This window comes from Cuculus canorus, chromosome Z (assembly GCF_017976375.1).
Source record: "Cuculus canorus isolate bCucCan1 chromosome Z, bCucCan1.pri, whole genome shotgun sequence".
Lineage (NCBI taxonomy): Eukaryota > Metazoa > Chordata > Aves > Cuculiformes > Cuculidae > Cuculus > Cuculus canorus.
In genome coordinates this window covers 13,635,532-13,656,389 of record NC_071441.1, presented here as the reverse complement: position 1 = coordinate 13,656,389, position 20,858 = coordinate 13,635,532, and the positions used below count along the sequence as shown (strand labels likewise).

The following is a 20,858-nucleotide window of genomic DNA, read 5'->3' as shown; positions in this document are numbered from 1 at the left end:
TGACAGGTACGGGAGGCTACTGCAAAAGTGCACCAGGAAAAAATCAGTTTTGTGAAAACAAGGAAGAGGAGAAAGTGAGAGCAAGTTAATATATCTGTCATCAGATGTGGTCGGAAGAAGCAAATAGGCAAATTACATGCATCTATATCAATTTAAAATTACTCTATATCAATTCTTTCCAGGATCTGTCACCTTCATGTGCTAAATTCACTAATTTTTTTAGGAGCCCCATAGAGACATCTGGCAAACCTACAACTGAAGGAATTGTTACTAAAACTGAAGACTTAAGAAAGTTATTAAAACCTCAGATGACACTGAACTGACTGAAAGAGAATGCAAATATCACTGTTGCTAAGAACTAGAAGATAATTGCTTAATGAAAATCAGATGTTTTGCATCCTGGGGACAGCTTCCAGGAGCACAGCTTATTTCATTTCATTCAAAGGATCTCTGGAAGAAATGTGGTCTGGTTTTGTTCAGTACTATACCCTTTGTGGTAACAAGCAATTTGGATAAAGCTTCAACAGAACAGCAGATACTGGGAAACAATGCATTCTCTAAGGTTGTTGAAAATCCTTCATATAGCCTGAAAATTCAGAAAGCAGATGTCATTCTGGTATTTATTGTTTCTTTCTCCAGGTGTACATCTCATCATACAGGAAATAAGACACTTGCCTCTACATCAATGGACAATTTGCTTACTCAAATGGTGAATAAGGCACCTCTCAAAAATGATTTTTCATTTATCTCAGGCTTTGCCAACAGGAATTCAATAATTTTGCATGACAGAACTGTGAGTTAGAAATTTGAGAGAGTAAAACACAGTCTCATGCAGATGCAGTTAGGACTCTTCTACAAATGCATACCCTTAGTGTGAAGCAGATGAGGAAATTTTCCATTACTTTGCTGGATAAGACTGCAAACTCATACTCTGTCAAGGTTTTCCAGACAGCAAGCAGATCACTTTAGGAATTTGGCACGTGCTTTAACCCAGCTCTGGAAACCAGCTCCTTGTATTTCTCAGGAACACCCACTTCTCCTGCAACCAGATGAGTCAGCTGGGATTCAGGATCTTCATTCCAGGAATCTGGCCCACTCAGGAACCAGCAAAGAAACACTGGCGATAGTCAGTGCAGAGGACTGACATAATCTTGATAAAATGCAAAACACGGTGGACAAATACTCTTAACGCAGTCTACGCTGACCATTAAACAAAAGGCCTTAAAATTGCCAAGGAATCCTCTTCAACTGTTTTCCTTTATGAACTATCCAGCTTAGCAGAAGAGCTTCACTTTTCTATTACTGATATACCAGTTTCTGTCATTTAAGCTGTGCGTCAGGTTTGGTTCAGAGTCAGCATTTGTCATGGTGATGGTTGGATTTCCAGTGCTCAAAGACAAAGCATCCATATTTGTCTTCTGTCCTACTGCTAACCAGTCATTAAATCTCAGGGTAAAAGTTGTGAAAGCAGTGATAGGAGAACGCTAACATATGGTGGAACTTCCCAAACCAAATCCAATGTGTGATTGTGTGAGTAGCTGGCATATTAATTGAGATCACACAAGAGCAAAGTGACATAACGACAGTGTCAAGACGTGCCGACATAAGCTAGAGGCCTTCTACAGAAAACTGACCTAAGTGTGACCCAAGGCTGATCTCACAGAAAGCTGAGCTGGTAATAGGACAAATGTGAATAATGCTCTATTCTTCCCACGTCTTCCACTGGAGGCCTGTAACCCCAGGTGACCTTGTTCTCCCTGGACTCTTTGGTGGTGTTTGATGTCTCTGGACAGGGCTGCAAACACCACAGAGTCCTTGGAGACTGCTTTCAAGCCCTGCCTGTTGCTGGAGAAGGCATCTAGCCAGTACTGTGCCTCCCACAAAATATTCTTCAGGAAAAAAGAAGTAAAAATCCTGCCTGCTTTAGTCATTCTGAGCATGTCACTCAGTTGCAGTGCTCTCCACATTGGGTGCTGCCGACTGCCAACACCATTTCAACACTTAGTCTTCCCTCTGTGAAGACAGCTACACGGCTTGGCTGAAATAAGGAGACCAGATAAATAGAATAATCCTTATGAGCTGCTAGGGAAGAAGATAGAACAGATGGGAAACTGCTTTCTTACCCCATGGAAGGCAGGAATATTTTCTGAGTTTTTCATACCCTGCACTGAGGAACCAAGACCTTTCAAGGACTTTTGTGAAAAATAAGGTATCTCTGCCCACTGCAGAAAAGCTACAAATCCACTGACACAGACACTTGCCTAGAGCTGTGGAGTAGCCAAAATGGGTTCTCATTTTCCTTAATTAAAAGCAAAGAGATTCAATCCCTCTCCCACATAATCACAGAGCATCAGCTACTCCAGGCAAATTTGTGCTTATTCCATATCCGCAAGTCCCTTTCTCCCTTCTCCAAATACCTGCCTGTGTATGAGCAATCTTTCCTGTCCAAAACAGCAACTTTTTTTCGTAGAACATATAGGTTTCAAAAAGTCTGCATTTTCCAACTGCGACAGTTTCATCACAACATTTGTCACTGGCTGTGGAGATGCTGTGCTCCAGCTCTTCCTCTTCCCCGTGGCTGCCTCTGAGCAGTGGAATGTGCTGCTGGAGGAATTTCTAGAGATGACTCTCACTGTGATCACAAGTAAGAGCAAAACTCGCTGGGAAATCCTGACCTGAACATATGCGGACCCGTTTAACCAAATATCAGCCTTGTCTTTTAACAGTGAGAAGAAAAGCTTTCTCCTTTCCATTTCCCATCTTGCTCTTCAATGCTATGTCATTAAAGTACAAATTAAATGTAAGTTGAAGTAACTGACTGCAGGAAAGTAAAAAGGCTGGAGAAAGAATTAAAATAAAAACTAAAATGTGTAGGGAAAAGAAAATCAGTCATATTTGTTTGAAGTAATTACCTAAATAAAAAATAATTGTAAGTGCTAAGCCGCTGTAAAAGCATGTGTAGGCAATAATAGCTCTTGTAGACGTCAACAGAGAGAGGTGCATTGAAGGTAAGAGGGCAGGCACAGGGACGCTGTTTGCAGCACAGTCAGGACAACAGCCTGTTCCTCAAACAGCAAAAGACAGCTCCCAATGTGACCATTACCACCACTCGCACAATTGCTGCTGTGCGAACAGTAAATCAGCTGGCAGCAATAGATGATCATCCACTGCAGCAAATGAAAATACAAGTGAAGCTGGACTTCCACCTCCATCCCTTTGAAATCTGCTTTGGTTAAGTAAGCCATAGCTTTGCAGAGACTTCTTTGTGTGTGTTCTCCCTCTCACGTCTAGGGTCGTGGAAACAGAAAACTTGAGGTGTTTGTGTGAATTGGCAGGCTGCCTAGCCACCCTTGTCAAAATGGTTTTGCAAATTTGAGCTGAACACCGGATGCTTACACAGGGATTGCTTCTGCTTAATGAGCCCACTTGATATCTAAGGTATGCAGTTTCTCTGCACTCTTGGTTTAACTGAAGGACCGGGAATGTTCCATATTTTTATAACTGTAAATCACCAGCAGACCCCACATGCAACATCACTTCTGTAAAAATTTGGAACATTGACATTTGTCATGAAAAACAATCCATGTGGTTTTAATGAGGGAATCAGCAAAAGGGGGCTGAACAGTGCTGAGGAGCAACCTCGTGCCACAGGCTGATTTACTGCAAGATCTTACTTGCCCTGAAACTACGAGTTGTCTGATCATTGATTCCCATTCCCAGCTTAGCTTTTAGTGAAACTCAGTAAATTGTAAGTTTTTCTCTTTCGGTCTTGCACTGAGGCAGACTGGCCTAACACATTACAAAAATCACTTGTTATTTATTCTTTTTATACTTCATTTTTCAAAACCTGCAGCAAATCATTGGAGTCCCCACCTTTTGCCCACAAGAGCAGGATGACGTAGGTAGTGATGTGGTCTTTCACAGTCCCAAGTCCTGTGAATCTTACACGTCTCTCAGACAACAGGTCAGTAAGGGTGAGAGCAGATGTCCCTGATGCCTTTCCCTCACTAGCCTTTTCTCTCCTTCACCTTCCCAGCTTCTCATTCCAACCTGACCTGATTTCACTTGAGATCATTTCTGGAAGCTTTGCTCCAGGCAGAAACAGCAAATTGATGTGGTACAGGGAATGCTGGACCTCCTTCTTCCCTTTTTTGCTTTAACACATCCCAGAGGTGGTGCAAAAATTCACCTGTCTTCCACTCATGACACAGAGCTCGGGTCCAGATAGGGTTGCCCCGGCCTCCTCGGTGCTGGGCATGTCTCCTAGCGCAAGACCAGTATAGTGTGGCTTGGCTTCTGCCCTGCTGCCCACACCAGGACACACAGCATTAAGTCCCAGATCACCATCATCAATCCCTGAATGACTTGTTCTCATCTAGGTGCAGAATGGCAGTGCTGCCCAGAGGCCTATATGCCAGACATCACAGGGCATATGGTTTGGAAGTGGCTGATCTGGGGAAATAGCTTCTCACCCAGAAACCTGCCTGTGCTCAACCATCTCTCACCCCACCATCCCACCCCCAGGAACTAGCACTCTCAAGTTCTGCAGGCAAACTGTCCCATGGGTGCTCCCTCACTTGCTTCAGGGGCAAAAGTTAATGAGTTGAAGCTCCTCAGAACTGCTGCTCAGCTGGCACACACCTGGCAGCTTCTGACAACATGGGCCAGAGCATCCCTAGTGGCTAAAATATCTGGACCAACCCAGTGGAGGAGAGTGGCTTTTCACTGGTAAAGTTAGGGCTGAAAAAGGACAGTGGCCAGGTGCTGAGAGGAAAACTCTGGACTATGTGCTTTGGTATTTGATCAGCTCAGCCCTCTGTGGGGCTCTTTAATACCACTCGCTGCACTGAACAGCCTGATCCTGTATCAGTGCTACAGCATGTACATCAAAATCCATCACCTTGCTGGCACTAGTTAGAACCCAGTGGGATTATGGAAGGTTTTGCTGAATCCAGCTAACCAGGAACAACAGGCTAAAATAATTAGTGCAATAGGGCATTTTTACTGTGAAGCAATACATTTTTTAAGCAGTGTCTTGTATTTCAACCCACTTTTTAAGTATATTAGGGACTGGACAACTTGTGGCCCACAGCACAGACCAGCCAGATCTGAGCTACAGCATAGTTTGTCAGGTTAGCATAAAAAGCTGGTCTGCATTTCCGTATTAAAAACAAAAAAAAAAGGCACCGTGAATGGTTCCTACTGCAATGCCAAGAATAATACCAAGCAAGACAGGAAACCTACTCAAGTGAGCCTGGAAATCATTTTAACCAGGAATCAAATACAATTGGGTATTTTTCTGAATGGAATGCTAAGCTGCATTAGCAAAAGTGATGTGACTTCACCAATGTGTGTTTATCAAAGCCTAGTGTAACAATATTTTGAGAAGGTGGAAAACATATTTTAAAAGCTATCTTGGAGACAGCAAATAGACTACATTTGTATCAATTCATTCATAACATTTTTCATCCATTTTCTTCCAGAATATATGCATTTCTACAACAAGCTGACGGAAAGACACAGAACAGCCCTCAAGATGCGTATGTACACATTTTCACCTCAAGATTGCCTGGGAGCAGAGCAGTTGAATGTGCAATCTGCCAGAAGGATTCATCCTACTTAAAACTGGTAGCCTCTTTCAACCAGGGAAAGCGTGGCAGGCTGGATTAGTTGCTCTGGAGGCAATAATCAGCTGCTAGACACCACCTTCCAGGGAGAGGGTAGGGAGGAGGACAACCACCAGCTGCCCTGGGAGTAGCATGACAACAGGAAACCCTGCACTTGAGCGTTGTAGGTGTGTGTGAGCCAAGCACAGAGCAGGAACAATTACAAAGCCACAAACAGAATCACAGAATGATAGAATGGTGGGTTGGAAGCAATCTTAAAGATCATCTAGTTCCAAGCCCCCTGCGCAGGGACACCTGCCACTAACCAGGCTGCTCAAGGCCTCATATCTTATCCAAAGTTAAGTATAAATTTATTTCCATTACCTCACAATCGGGGGCAACTCCGAAATGCAGGCACCACAAAGCCTGGTGGTCCTTGCTCATGACCTGGGGCAGCTCCAAAACAGCACCCGGGCAGAGGAAATGCAAGCAGGAATGCAGGCATTGCAGAGCTCGGTCCTTGCTAGAAAATATGCATGTGTAGCCTGCCAGTGTGCCTGTATTTATCAGCAGAAAGCAGAGTAGTTTTCCACTGTGCTTTGATCTTTCTCACAGCAGGGCTGGAATCTCAAGCATGTTTTCTAGGATGGCTCCAAGTTTCACACATCCATGTTACCCGAACACAAAAGGTTCTGCTTGTTAAGCACCTAAGACTAGGCAATAATTAGCCTGACTTACATTTTTTTGCATCCTAGTTGCAAGGCCATTTGAGCATGTTCACAGTTCCTCCTCACTGGTCTTCTGTTATAGTCCCACAAGCCACGTGCACAAAAAAACCTGCTGTGCTTTGAGGCTGCAGAGCTGCAGCATGTAAAAGTTAGGAGTTCTGCAGGGGAAGCAGGCTGCTTACAATGGTTTCACGGCCCCATCGCTGCTTGTTGGCTAGAAAAGCCGAACCCTTCTGTTTGTGAACAACCTGCAATCTCAGGCAGTGGAGGAAAAGCCAATTACCACAGCAGGTTTTCACGCTGTAGCTGAGGTAGATAGTAAAGGCTTTCTTTACATTCAGCAGAAATTCATGTTTTCAGGACTCAATTCACTTTGCTATTGTAGATATCTGCTTCAAGGAGATGGATCGCACCTAGACCCCACCTTTCTCCACTAGCTACAGAAGGAGATCTGACTACTTCCAATGCAGATGGCTACTCAAACTGATCTCATCCTGAACATGATTAATTGCCCAGCTTCAAAACTTGGGCACACAAAATATGCCTGTAGACCAATGGGCAAGCCTGAGCTGTCAGACCAGTGATGACATCTTACACACAGAATCATAAAATTGTAGAATAGTTTGGGTTGGAAGGGACATTAAAGATCATCCAGTTCCAACCCCCCTGCCATGGGCAGGGATACCTCCCACCAGATCAGGCTGCCCAACGCCCCATCCAACCTCGCCTTGATTACCTTCAGGGATGGGGCATTCACAGCTTCCCTGGGTAACCTGTGCCAGTGCCTCATTCTTCGTAACAGAAATTTGGTCTTAAATTCACCTCAGACAAAAAAGCAAAAAAAGGAAGTGTGTGGTTGTGCAACCTCACCAGTTGTCTGGGATGGTGTGCACCACTGCAAGCTACCTCTGCTGTGATCTCTAGTTCTGCTGTCCTCTACCATCCAATGAATGAAGTTACTCAGGCACTGGATTGTCAAAATTTTGCTCTCACACAGGGTAAGGCTCACATTTAGTACAATTAGAACACCCGCGCTTCCCCAATGACCCCTTCCCAAAAGCAGTTGTGTTGAAATAAAGCACTGGTACTGAAGAGCAGCGATTAAAATTTAAAATCAGACTTCATGGATACATGGATGTTCTGATATCTAGCTCTAGCAGCCACCAGGTTTTATTTCGCTTTAAGAGACAATACAAACCTTAAAAGGAAAAATGTTAAAAAAAATCTGACGTGATCTCCATAAAAAACACTAACAAAACTCCACTAAAAATCCAGAATTTTAATTTTGGAACAATGACCTTTCAACAAAGTGATCTTAAAGATTTAGTGTACCTCTTCACAGAAGCAACAAACTAAGGCATATTCTCCATAGCCATGTTTACAAACATCAAAAAGCCATGTGACTTGATCTCATTTAAACTTTGTCAAGATAGAGGCAGTAAAAACTTTAAACATATGACTGACTTTTACATGTTGTGGACTGTCAATTCATACAATTATCATGAATATAACCTAGATTAATTTCAAATCACTGAAACAAATACTGTAGTAAGAGCATGAAGCTTAAACATTATTTTAAAGTGCTCATTAGAAACCAAACATTTCATTTATAATTAAGAAATGTTAGAGAGATTACATTCCTTACATTGAGTCTGAAAGTACAGTATGTACACAATCTACAGTCTCGTCTTTATAAATAGGAAATAACTTATTATGTCTCAAACATGACTAGTAGTTGAAGGGAGGCTGAAGGATTATTTCAATTTGCAGAAAAGGTACAAAAACAGAACACTCATTCCATACATACAGCTACTAGAATTATGTATCCCCAAGTGCTGACACTTTGGCCAATCTCCTTCACAAGCACTCATGAAGCATGTGCCAGCAAGTTGCCAGTAGAAAATTACATCATCTCTCTTGTAATAGAATTGCCTGAGTCTCTAGAACTGGCAAGGCTGCTGCTGAAAGAAATGCAATGAGAACCAAGTCCTGTAATTAAACAGAAGAAATATGCACTGCAATGTCTTACAGTCTGCACAGATAAAAGAATTCTGAACTACACTGTCAAACAATAAAAATTTGGACAGATTTTAATTTAATTTTTGAATCATAGATTCATAGAATGACTAGGTTGGAAAAGACCTCTTCGATCATCGAGTCCAACCATTCCTATCTACCATTAAATCATGTCCTTGAGTACCTAGTCTACTCATCTTTTAAATTAAAACTCCATGGATGGGGACTCCACCACCTCCCAGGCAGCCTCTGCCCATGCCCAATGACCCTATTGGTGAAAATTTTTTTCCTGATGTCCATTCTGAACTTACCCTGGTGCAGCTTGAGGCCATTTCCCCTTGTCCTGTCACCTGTCACTTGGGAGAAGAGGCCAGCTCCCTCCTCTCTACAATCTCCTTTTAGGTAGCTGTAGAGAGCAATAATGTCTCCCCTCAGCCTCCTCTTCTCAAGGCTAAACAACCCCAGTTCCCTCAGCTGCTCCTCCTAAGTCTTGTTCTCCAGCCCCTTCACCAGCTTTGTTGCTCTTCTCTGGACACGCTCCAGAGCCTCAACATTCTTCTTGTAGCGAGCGTCCAGATCTGAACACAGGGTTCGAATTGCGGCCTCACCAGTGCCAAGTACAGGGGCAGAAAAACCTCCCTGGTTCTGCTGGCCACGCCATTCCTGATACAAGCCAAGATGCCATTGGCCTCCTTGGCCACCTGGGCACACTGCTGGCTCACGTTCAGCCAACTGTCAACCAACACCTCCAGGTCCTTCTCCTCCAGGCAGCTTTCTAGCCACTCTTCCCCTGGTCTGTAGCACTGCATAGGGTTGTTGTGTCTCAAGTGCAATACCTGGCACTTGGCCTTGTTAAACCTCATACCACTGGTCTCAGCACAGCGGTCCAGCCTGTTCAGATCCTGTAGTGCTTATTAAAAAAAAAAAGATAAAACCAATTCAAAGGCATAGGTGCCATAGGTAAAAGCCTACATCAGCTTTCTTATAGGACTCTAACCAGTTCCTTCCAGCTGAGAACTGCAGTATATTTGTAGTCATGTCTCTTGAACTGACAGGAGCTTATCAATCCTCTTCATCTCACTACCAGTCCCCTGTGATTTTGACTTAACAGTTTTGCAGCATATGATATTACCCTGCACACAGGTTAAGCCTGTTTCACACAGAACTAAGGCCAGGTGCCTGTGAAATATTGGTATCCCACATTGTTGTACTACCTACAATACACACACTTTTCCACAATCCCCCTTAAAATAAAACATGACAAGCTTTCAAAAACATGAACAACCTTAAAACACAAGACCCATGAGTTCTCATGAAAATAAAGAAAATACTTCCTCTCAATATTTTTCATTTCTCAGCTGCTATGAAAGGCAACATCTCATTTTTTCCCCAGTCTTTTCACAATTTTGCAACTGGATTTGTAACTTTCATAAAGATACAAGAGTATACACACTAACATACAGTAACATGAACAGAGTAAAATCAAAAGCCACAAAGTAAAATAAAAGTGAATATTCCACAAGTGGAATTATAACTTTTGGTCAACATTTCTGCTAGGCTAAAGTTAAAAAATATGCTGTACAAAGTTACTTTAACATCTCCAGGAACAAGCTTTTTGTTTATTTTAGCCTTAGCTTAGTGTGTGCCCATCCTGAACTATGCAATTTCTTAAAAGAATTAGCAGACAGGAGATCGTAAAGCTATATTTCTTCCCTACTTGTACCCGTTAGCAGATTCTTTCCTTGCAAAACAAGACTCGTGAAAAAAAAAAAAAAATGTTCTGTGGCGCTCAGAAGAGTTGAAGGCAAACACACATGTATGGACAACAGAACCTGTCAAGGTGACAAACGATTCAATGGACTGCTTTCTTCTCCACCTGCAGCAAGCTTGAGAGTTGTCAGCTTTCGAGGAGGATGCTGAGGACTCTTACGAAGGTTGTCGTCCATCTGCAGAGAAATAATGAGAGCCGGATCTGGCAAACAGTAGAATATAGATTATACAATTAGTCTGTTTGTCAGGGCTGCCATCATTAATGCTGGTTTGGGGTATGTTTTACCCTGTTATTTCAGGACCAGCCAAAACTGATGCCTTGGTTCCTTCCCACCACAAAATATTTGCTTGTGTTAAAGCTGCTATACATTCCATTAGCATACGGTGCACCAAACCAGAATGAATATGTATACTTCTGCTCAAACATTTTGTTGAGATTACTGAAGAAAGCAAGGTTGCGACCTCCTTCTAAGAGGTCAAAGTTTCAATTCCATACAATAGCCAAATGCTGCTAGAAAGCAGATCAATAGTCAAACTGCTAACATCAATGGTTGCTTCTGCATGTTCAGCACCTTGTAAGAACAAATCCTTCTCAAATTAGAAATGTTCTGGAAGTGCTGGATGAATTAAGACTAGTTACAAAGTTCAAAAAGTGTTTCATAAAGAACTTGTGATAAGACCTTTTCAGACAGGTTAAAATTAATCTCGGAGTATAAAGATTTTATAACTTCATAGAAATCAGTCTAAGGCCCTGTGCATAATGAGCTGAGAGTCTAGTTACTACAGAATAAACAGAATCACAGAAGACAGAACACGGAAGATCTTCAAAGGTTGCCTAGTCCATCCCATTTCCTCAAGGCAGATCAGCTTTACTTAAATCATGCCTGAGAAATGTCTATGTAACCCATTCTTTAAAACTTCCACACTTCAATACTGCAAAGAGGAGGTATAATCAATACCTAATGCTACATAAGCTGATCATAGTTAATGATCTATTTCATACACCATCTCTTCCAGGAAGAAAGGCCTTCTCTCTTTCTATCTAAAGTGTTCTGTCTGCATCAGCAGACTAATTCTTCACAAGTATTTTTCACCTAAGTTATATAGCTTCTGATCGGTGCCGAGTGACAGCCTTAGAAACAAAGAATATAAAGCAATAAAAGCTAGATTCAGAACAAGCAGAAGAAAAAGTGACTGTAGGTTAGTGACTAGAGCATTCAGCTGGAAGCAAGGACAGCTGATGATTTGTCTTAACTTGCAGGACCATTTCTGAATTTTGATCAATACATTTGCTTCCTCCTTTGCTGGAATGTACACTTGTGGAAAGACACCTTTCTTTCAGTGGTATGCGCACTTGCAAGACAATATTCTTTTGATTGTAATAAAAATATATTTTAAGTACAAGGTTTCAGTAATTATTCTTTTCAAATGACGTCATATTCTTTCTGCCTCTCTACACAAAGTAACTTCCTAGGAAAGAAGGAATTAAAATAAAAAGTCCATTGCACAGTTGCAGTTGCCATGCAAGAATATCTGTGAAAGTAACCACAACCAAGCAGGAAAATTAGAGAGTGAAGGAAAAGTAACCTTTTCAATCAAGTTGGATTCCTTATTTACAAGCTGTGTGAGTTTCCGCAGATTAGCATCTGCTGTATCCTGTCCAGCCGGAGAATGGCCTGGAGAGTGAAGGCAGAAAGATGAAGAGTAAAAAAGTATTTACAAAAGCTTTAATATCCTTAAAAAATGAACTCACACGAGTGCATGGAGAGAAAGCACATGCAGTATTTTTACCCCAAGAAGAATTTAAATGGAAAAGCCACTCCGAGTGAGAAAAACAGAAGTACTAAGCACGAGCCATAGCATAGGTATAAGTGTATTATGCCAATGCTTGACAGAGTCTAAAACTGGGTATTAACCTTTGCTCTTAATTTTCAGTCCTTTCTGCACAACTTCGGAAGTTTATCTACCTCATTCCCCCACAGAAGCTCTGGCATAAACTACATGAAATCTAATTCTGCCTTGGGTCACAGATGGAATCCTGGAGTGCTAATCCAAATAAGATTACACATGCCAAAGAGAGAAAAAGAAACACAGCTTACCTGAGACAGTTAACCTGAAGTAGCAATTTAAAATATCATCACAGAATCGACACAGATTAGGAAGCTGTTTCAAATGCTCTTGTAATTGCACTCTGGGGAAGCACACTTTATAAATTGGTGCAAGAAAACCAAACACAAAGGCATCCAAGGTGGTAGGCCTGGGAAGAGTGACAAAACAAAACATCAAAATGACCAAGGTAAGACATTAAGACCTTTACAATGTTATTGTTTTCTGTGCATGTTAAACACAACTCAGCACAGAGCAAAGTCAGCTCTTCTGGCATTCCATCTTTTCATATAAATCTGGTGAATGCTTTGCACAAAATATCCACCGATTTCAACACCTCTGGAAACGTGCTGGAAGTTGAAGCAGTAACTTCAGCATTAAAATCCAGTCATGCTGTCATGTGCACTGATAAACAAGCCACTCTAAAACACATTTCTGGCACCACAGAAGCCAAGCTGTATGCCAGGGGCCCTGGATAATATCTCATGAAGTGGTCCGACCTCAGTAGCTAAAGGAACAGATCGCCCTTTTTAGGACCTTATGGTGCTATGCTGTTTGCAATATCTACTTCCTAGTCTGTGCACAAAACACAGGAAGAGGAGTGTCTCCAAATCTGTACCCTCCACCTATAAAGGCAGTGGTAACACCTCAGGCTTACAGCATTTTTTGCTACATACAGTCAGAGGGCATGACATTCAGTGGCTAGAAAAGCATTATCTAGCATTCACTAACTCATCAAGCACTCCATACTTTCTTAGCAGCTGTAGAAAGCATCTGCCTCTATGGAAAAATGCAGGGTGAGGGAGACACTGTATTGCCTTAGTCCAAAGATCTCATTTGTGCCCTGTTTACTCCTTCAGATTTACATGAAAAGCAGAGCGTGAGACACAAAACTACCGTGCAGCACTTCTAACATGTGGGTTAAAAAAGAAAAGTGTTCACAGAGCCATGCAGTACCTGTTTTATTAGTCATTTAAAAAAAACAAACATAAACCACACTCACGTATCTCCAAAGAAAAACTGAGATGTTCCCAATCTGTTCGACAGGAGATTTAGGCACTCCTTGGCATCTCTGTATATCTGATGAGACACAAGACTAAGAGCACTAGGAGTAGCATGACTAGTATGCACAGCATCATTCATCATTTAACTGCTTCCATCCTTATCTTTGACAGCACCAACTTACAAATTCTTTACTATACAACACAAACCTGTGCTTCCACTTCAGTCACACTGAAGAGCGGAGGCCCTCCCCTGGTTAGCATGATCCTGTTCAGTGCTTCCCTGGACATCTTTCCAGGCAGATACAAACTCAGGGGGAAGGCAATCCTTGAGGCAAACCATGGCTTTGTCACACTGCAGTAATTTTCAGCCTCAATCCAGAAAGTGTGCAACTGTGTCAACATAAGGAAAAATATGACTGAAATTTGAGTAAGATTAATAGATGTCTCTTAAAAGTTCCCTGCGCAACATCTCTGCCAAAGAACCACCAGGAATTATTGTCACTTAAGGTAATCAGACTCCATAAAGAATCACACTAATCACAGACTCACAGAATCATAGAATAGTTTGGGGTGGAAGGGACCTTAAAGCTCGCCTAGTTCCAGCTCCCCTGCCATGGACACGGACACCTCCCACCAGACCAGGCTGCCCAAGGCCCCATCCAACCTGGCCTTGAACACCTCCAGGGATGGGGCAGCCACAGCTTCCCTGGGCAACCTGGGCCAGTGCCTCACCACCATCATGGTGAAGAAATTCTTCCTAATGCCTAATCTAAATCTGCCCCTCTCCAGTTTATACCCATTGCCCCCGGTCCTACCACTACAAGCCTTTATGGACAGTCCCTTCCCAGCTTTCTTGTAGCCCCTTCAGGCACTGGAAGGTCACTAGAAGATCTCCTCTGAGCCTTCTCCAGGCACCAAAAAGAGTGTCACCAAAAAGAGTGTCACCAATACCCCAGAGCAAACTGGGGTTCTGGAAGACTGACTGGCAAAGCAAGGAACCTCTCAGTGGCTCCTCCATTCATTTAAGAGAGCTCAGGAGCGCTGGAGAGCTCAAACTGAGGCTACGGAAAAAAAGTTGCTTGTGTCAACAACCCCCCGAACCTGATGGCCTAACCAAAGACAGTTTTAAAAAACCCTTCTGGTTTTGACTACACAGTTGCCAGTATTGTGTGTGCCTCCAGGATGTCATTATCCATTGTTTCTCTTCTACTATAGGAAACAGGCAGGTGATTCTGCCATTCTGTTCTTCTCTTGTGAGACCTCATCTGGAGTAATGGGTCCAGTTCAGGAACCCTCAACATAAGAAGGATATGGAGCTGTTGGAATGGCTCCAGAGGAGGGCTACAAAGATAATCAGAGGGCTGGAGCACCTTCCATATGAGGACAGGCTGATAGAGTTGGAGTTGTTCAGCCTGGAGAAGAAAAGGCTCTGAGGAGTTTGGGTTGGAAGGGACCTTAAAGATCATCTAGTTCCAACACCCCTGCCATGAGCAGGGACATGTCCCACTACACCAGGCTGCCCAAGACCCCATCCAACCTGGTGTTGAACACCTCCAGGGATGGGGCATCCACAACTTCCCTGGGCAACCTGTGCCAGTACCTCACCACTCTAAATGAGACAAAGTTCTTCCTAACGTTTAGCCTAAATGTCTGCCCCTCTCCAGTTTATACCCATTACCCCTAGTCCTATCACTACAAGTCTTTGTGAACAGTCCCTCCAAGTACTGGAATGTCACTATAAGATCTCCTCGGAGCCTTCTCTTCTCCAGGCTGAAGGAGTCCAACTCTCTCAACCCGTCCTTGTATGGAAGGTGCTCCAGCCCTCTGATCATCTTTGTAGCTCTCCTCTGGACCTGTTCCAACAGCTCCATATCCTTCTTACGTTGAGAATTCCAGAACCGGACACAATACTCCAGATGAGGTCTCACAAGAGAGGAAAACAGGGGCAGAACCACCTCCCTCGGCCTGCTGGTCACACTTCTTTTGAAGCGTATAGGCCAATATGCACATGCATAAAACTACATACACGCTCATGTTTATGTATGTGTACATACATACACACACTGTACATAGAAAATACCTTACCAAAAAAACTTGCAGCAGTACAGAATCAGGAGTGAACTTCCCAGAATTTTTTTTAAAATTTTATATAAATATTAAATGATATTATGAATTACAAAAACTTGTGGGTCAGCTGAAGACACTAGCCTACGATATCATCTGGTCAGAATATTTTTTCCTCTAAAGTAAAAGTAATTCAACAGATCCAGTGCCTCGGGATTTTTATAGCCCTAATGTACTTACACTAAATTGGTGAGGATATGTGGCCATGTGTTACTTAGAACTGAAAAAAGAAACTACTGATGAGTATTTTAATTTCCTAAATGTTCTAACTGAATAGTTCAAAAGGCTTCCACAGCTACAGACACCACATCAGACACATCTTACTCAAAGCTTTTTCAAAAGAATCAAATGAAACAAAAAACAGACACAACACACTGCTTTAGGGATACTGTTTCCTAAAGAGCATCTAAAGGAAAAAAATACAAGAGTTGTCCTTTTAAAATGTTTTCCATAAGTTCATTATTACTATTACTTCACACCCCACAAACACAAATTTGTTTCCTTTCCAAAAGTTGCTAGGGAGTTTTTCCAAAATCATACTAAAAAGCAAATACATTCTAGCCAGAACTATGGGTGAGACACTTCAATATCTCTCACATCAGGCACCTCTTGTAGCATTTACTTCCACAAATTTTAGAAGTATTTCTCAATATTTACCAGGGCAGGAAGCAGTTTCTCTTCAAGTAGTGCAATATACGCCAGAGTATCCGCTCCTTGTTTTGCAGACAACTGATAATCAGCATTATATTTCTATGAATTAAAAAAAAACAAAACACACTACAAATATTGTTACACAGAGCTTTCCAAAAAGACGATCAATGCAACCCAAAGTTCATTCATACTTACTAGCTATCAAGTTAGTAAATATAATGACATTTTGGGGGATAGAAAACATGCGCTCACTACAACTTCCATACTTCTTCAGGCCCAGCTATGTCAAACCTTGTTGCATCTCCCCTTTCCACTTCCACATTCTTAGATTTTTGGGCTCTCCTATTCCAAAAATAACCCTTGTGTCTCCTTCCCATTGCTTTCCAAGTAACTGTCCAGTGACACAGAGGCCTTTTTTTCCTGTATTTAGGAATGCAGCATACCTCTGGCAAGTCACATCTTTATTTTTGAAGAAGCATCTGGCACCTGCACTGGTGTAAGCATAAAAAAGGCAAGTGCTCCCTTCTTTTGCTTTTAATTATTATTCTAAAAATCTAGAAATTGGATGCTAAGAATATAATGAAGCAATGCACAACTAAATAAATGCAGTTAGCACTGACTGGGTTTTTCGTTTTGACATTGGATCCTTTTAACGTAAATTAAGAGCCGACAATTTTGAGGGGAGATGGGAGATTTGCTTCATTAATTTAGAAACAAATGGTCAACGCTGACCCTTAGATATCTGAAAACCAAGCACAATATCGTTATACTTTAAAGATGTTTTTTTTCCCCGACACTAAGGAATCTTTTGGCCATGGAACTTCTGAATTTTAAAACAACCATCTAAAATTCCATCTCAAATGTGCAGTTTCCGATTCTGTTTTTCTCTCCCCTGAAGATTTCAAGTTCCACTAACACAGCATTCATCAATATACTTGACTAGGCAGGAACTGAACTTCCAATGTAAGAGCACAACAGTGGGCTGGAGGGCCATCTTAGAAATAAAAAGATGATGTCATGCTTTATTAGACAGCTTTATACTTTGTGAAAAGAAGAAATTGTATAGTTTTATTCTTTTTGAATAAAACATAAAGAGATCTCCAAAAGCCAAGCAAGAGTTGACTACGCAACAACATGATGCCCATCAAGAAATGTCTGCAGATATTTTTACACTACCAGCTGCAGAAAAACTACGCTGATTGAAAACAACGCTGTATATATTATCCTTAAAAAAAAAAAAAAAAAAAAAAAGAAGAAAACAAGGAGACAATTAGCCATCTAAGCAGTTAAAACCACAGTTCTCCAGACTGTGATATCAAAGGCCTGCAAAGCCATAATGACAAGTGTTATAATTAAGACCAGGGTGCTTGGTGAGAAACCGCTCAATTAAGGCCAGTTTGTTGTCCTTTCCAATAAACAGTTTTCTCATGCCTTTTCCTAAATCTTTCACATAACTAACAATCAAAATTTCAGTCAGCAATCTGTTATCCACCATTTTGAAATTTTCATATATGTATGAATAATAAGAAAGCACTTTGTCTGAACTGAGTTCCAGGTTTCAGCATGAATATTTCAGTATGAATGTATAAAGCGGACAAGTAGAACCACTACAAGAGAGAGAAAACAAGTGTTTCGAAAGACTTACCTGCTTTCTTAAAAAGTTTAGTATTTTTGCTGGCTGAGAAACAACAGTGTCTTCTGATATCAGGACTGGTACATCTCCTGGAAGGCATAAACAATAAGAGCCCACAATTTATATGGACGAGTTCTAACACAACTAGAAAGCAATCAGTCATTTCATCTACTTTTGTCTTCTCTACAGCATGTTCTGATCTTTCTAACCTGTATGCGTAACTAAGTTTTACACAGCAGGGGACTTTCACCAAGGTCACAAACACCTTTAGTTATCATAGTCTTCACTACAACAATACACAAAAAAAGGGCCCACCTCACATCAGACTGAAGCCAATGTCTTCTGCTAGATACTAGATACTTTCAGAACAAGGCTACTTATCTGGATTTCAGATGTTCAGCTTCAGACAAAGATTCCAACCCAGTCATTCACCTCTGTGCCGTTCTTTCTTTTTACTCCAACTTTGCCTTGCCTTTCCCCTCCAAATCCATTTTAACCACCTGTTTTCTCTAGCCTACCTACAATCACTGCCTAACCATCAACTATTCCGGAACCAAGTATTTCCCTCATATCAGAAGCCTACTGGTCAGCCTTTATTTATCAGATTGAGTGACCAAAGAATGCAGAGTGCCAAATCTCTGTAGCAGGGACTACCCTGTAGCACATTCAAAACATAACCACCACAATGACCCTAACATGACTGTGCCGCTAAATATTACTGAAGTACAAATTATCAGAAACACTATTTGGATTTTTTATAGATATAATGTATTTTGGCCATGAAGAAAGCTGCTGAACTTTTGGCAAGTACATTCACTTGGGTGTTGGTATCTTCTACTAACAGAAAACAATATACTGAGAATCAAGAGTTGAAGGGGCAACTTCGGCATGGAAACAGTAACACCTAAACCCAGGATATGGTTCAGTGTACATGACAGAGTACTTTGACTCTGCAGTGATTTTACCTCTCTAGAACAAACCAAGACAATAACTTAAATGCTGAGCAAACAGATAAGCAGCAGGTAGAATAATCTAACGTAAAGAAGTTCTCTCTGATGCCTTATCTTCAACTTCCCTGGCAACTAGCTCGTTAGTCACCTTTTCCAACTCAATCTCTTTAACCAAGCACAGTTGGTGCACGCTCAACCCAGCTGGTGCAAGCTAAGAGTCTTTGAGGCACATATTCCACTTCCAACTGTACCAGCCCATTAAATTATGTATAACTAAAGAACAATATTTCCATATACGAGACATATAAATATGCAAAGTGGAAAAAGTTTAAAAATTTGCTTCCACTATACCGTCAATGTAGACTGCCTGACAGAAACAAGTATGTACTTAGCACCACTGCTTTGTTGACTGTTTGCTGCTTCATCTATGTACATTTTAATAAAATGGGTTTTGAGGCACTTCATTTATGACTTCCATTATTTTATCCCACAAATCCACCACACTTAGACACCCTGTCCAGTCATTTATTGATGAATTGTGAAAACAGGTACCCCCACTGTGGTGGGTCATGCTTATAAACACAAAACCACAGAATCACAGAATGACTAGGTTGGAAAAGACTTCTTAGATCATCGAGTCCAACCATTCCTATCTTCCATTAAACCACGTCCTTGAGTATCTTGTCTACCCATCTTTTAAATACCTCCAGGGATGGGGACTCAATCACCTCCCTGGGCAGCTCGTCCCAGTGTCTTATGACACTTTCGGTGAAATTTTTTTTCCTGATGTCCAGTCCGAACCTCCCCTGGCGCAGCTTGAGGCCGTTCCCCTTTGTCCTATCACATGGCACTTGGACAAAGATGCCAGCACCTTCCAGGTGGTTGTAGAGAGCAATAACGTCTCCCCTCAGCCTCCTCTTCTAAAGGCTAGACAACTCCAGTTCCCTCAGCTGCTCCTCCTAAGACTTGTTCTCCAGCCCCTTCACCAGCTTCGTTGCTCTTCTCTGGAAACGCTCCAGAAACAATACGGAAACTGGAACCTGCACTAAGAACGTGGCCACAATTAAAAGCATTAAAACTGCAAAGACTGTTACCTTTTGGAGCTCTCCAAGAGTTATTTATAGTATTCACTGTCAGGGGAGCACCAGAAAATTTGGCGTAAGCCTGCAATAGAGATTGGGAGGCGGGGAAGACAGGAGAAGGAAATCCAGTCACTATGTGTGAAAGAAATCATAAAACCACTAGATTGGACAAGACCTTTGAGAGCATCAAACACAACCGTACCTGCCCACGCCTAAACCGAACTACTGAGGTCTCAACCCACCACCCTTTTAAGTACCTCCAGTGATCGTGACTCAATCACCTCCCGGGCAGCCCGCTCCACCGTCCGACAAGCCTCGCGGTGAAGGAATTTTTCCTCATCTGACCGCCCCCCCGGCACTACTGGAAGGCAGCACTTTAGCAATCGTTCTGAAGAGCTCCGCGGCCTCCACCGCCCCGACACGTTCCCGGGAGGCGCCGGAGCGCCGGGACAGCAGGGGTGGGGGGGTGTCCCTTCTTCCTTCCTCCCCACCCCTCCCGGTGCGGTTACCATGACGGTGAGCGACTCCGGGTGCAGGGACGGCAGCCCCCAGTCGCCCCCCCAGCAGCTCAGCTCCATGGGCGCCGCCATCTTGTCCGCGCGGCTCCCTCGGCCTGAGCACCGCCCTCCCCGGCGGGGAAGGAGGGGGGGCGGGGAGCCCACGGGCGGGGGCGGTCTCGCTTCACCGCCCGCCACCCACGTGCGGCATCGCTGTTTGCAGTGCCGAGGATGGGTGGGTTCCCGCGAAGCCAGACGGAGCTGGGGCAGATGCATTTCCCGCCCACGGGCGGGTGCCTCAGTGCTCCCGGCGGTGGTAGGTACGTTCTGTTACTCTCCAAGGACTGGAGACGTGTCGTCGTGAGCTCCGCAATAGTCAAACCTCTTCTTGATTTGGGGCTTTGGAGGCAGCCCTGCCTGACCTTGCCTTTGGGACAGGGTGAGGCTGCAAGAGGTGATCACGGGAGAAAACACAGCTGCTCAGCACAGGTCACACTGCACACCAGACGCTGTCATCTCCGAAGAAGGAGCAATGCCTGGGAAAACACTATTTGAAAGAAAACATGCTCTTAGAGAGACATTCTGTCTTTATAAAATACTGAAGGAAGGACTAAATCGCTATGTTAAGGGAATGAATTAGCTTAAGCAAGAAGGAGAAGGAGAAGGAGGAGAAGATGAGAAGAAAAGGAGG

At 42.7% G+C, this 20,858-nt stretch overlaps 1 protein-coding gene across 4 annotated transcripts; it reads right to left on the bottom strand.

The window, feature by feature from the left end:
* Positions 1–7,492: 7,492 nt before the first annotated feature.
* Positions 7,493–20,330, bottom strand: MTX3 (metaxin 3). Of its 4 annotated transcripts, none has more exons than XM_054053634.1 (9): positions 20,180–20,330; positions 19,683–19,752; positions 17,651–17,727; positions 16,012–16,104; positions 13,438–13,620; positions 13,230–13,306; positions 12,220–12,377; positions 11,708–11,796; positions 7,493–10,322 (listed from the first exon to the last, which is right to left on the bottom strand). In XM_054053634.1, exons 1-9 carry the CDS (start codon positions 20,258–20,260, stop codon positions 10,248–10,250), a joined length of 903 nt encoding a protein of 300 aa, XP_053909609.1. In that variant the 5' UTR covers positions 20,261–20,330; the 3' UTR covers positions 7,493–10,247. The 4 variants fall into 4 exon arrangements, with proteins under 4 accessions (XP_053909609.1, XP_053909608.1, XP_053909611.1 ...); XM_054053633.1 differs by having other exon boundaries at positions 7,493–10,296; XM_054053636.1 differs by lacking the exon at positions 11,708–11,796 and having other exon boundaries at positions 7,493–10,296.
* Between the last annotated feature and the right edge of the window lie 528 nt (positions 20,331–20,858).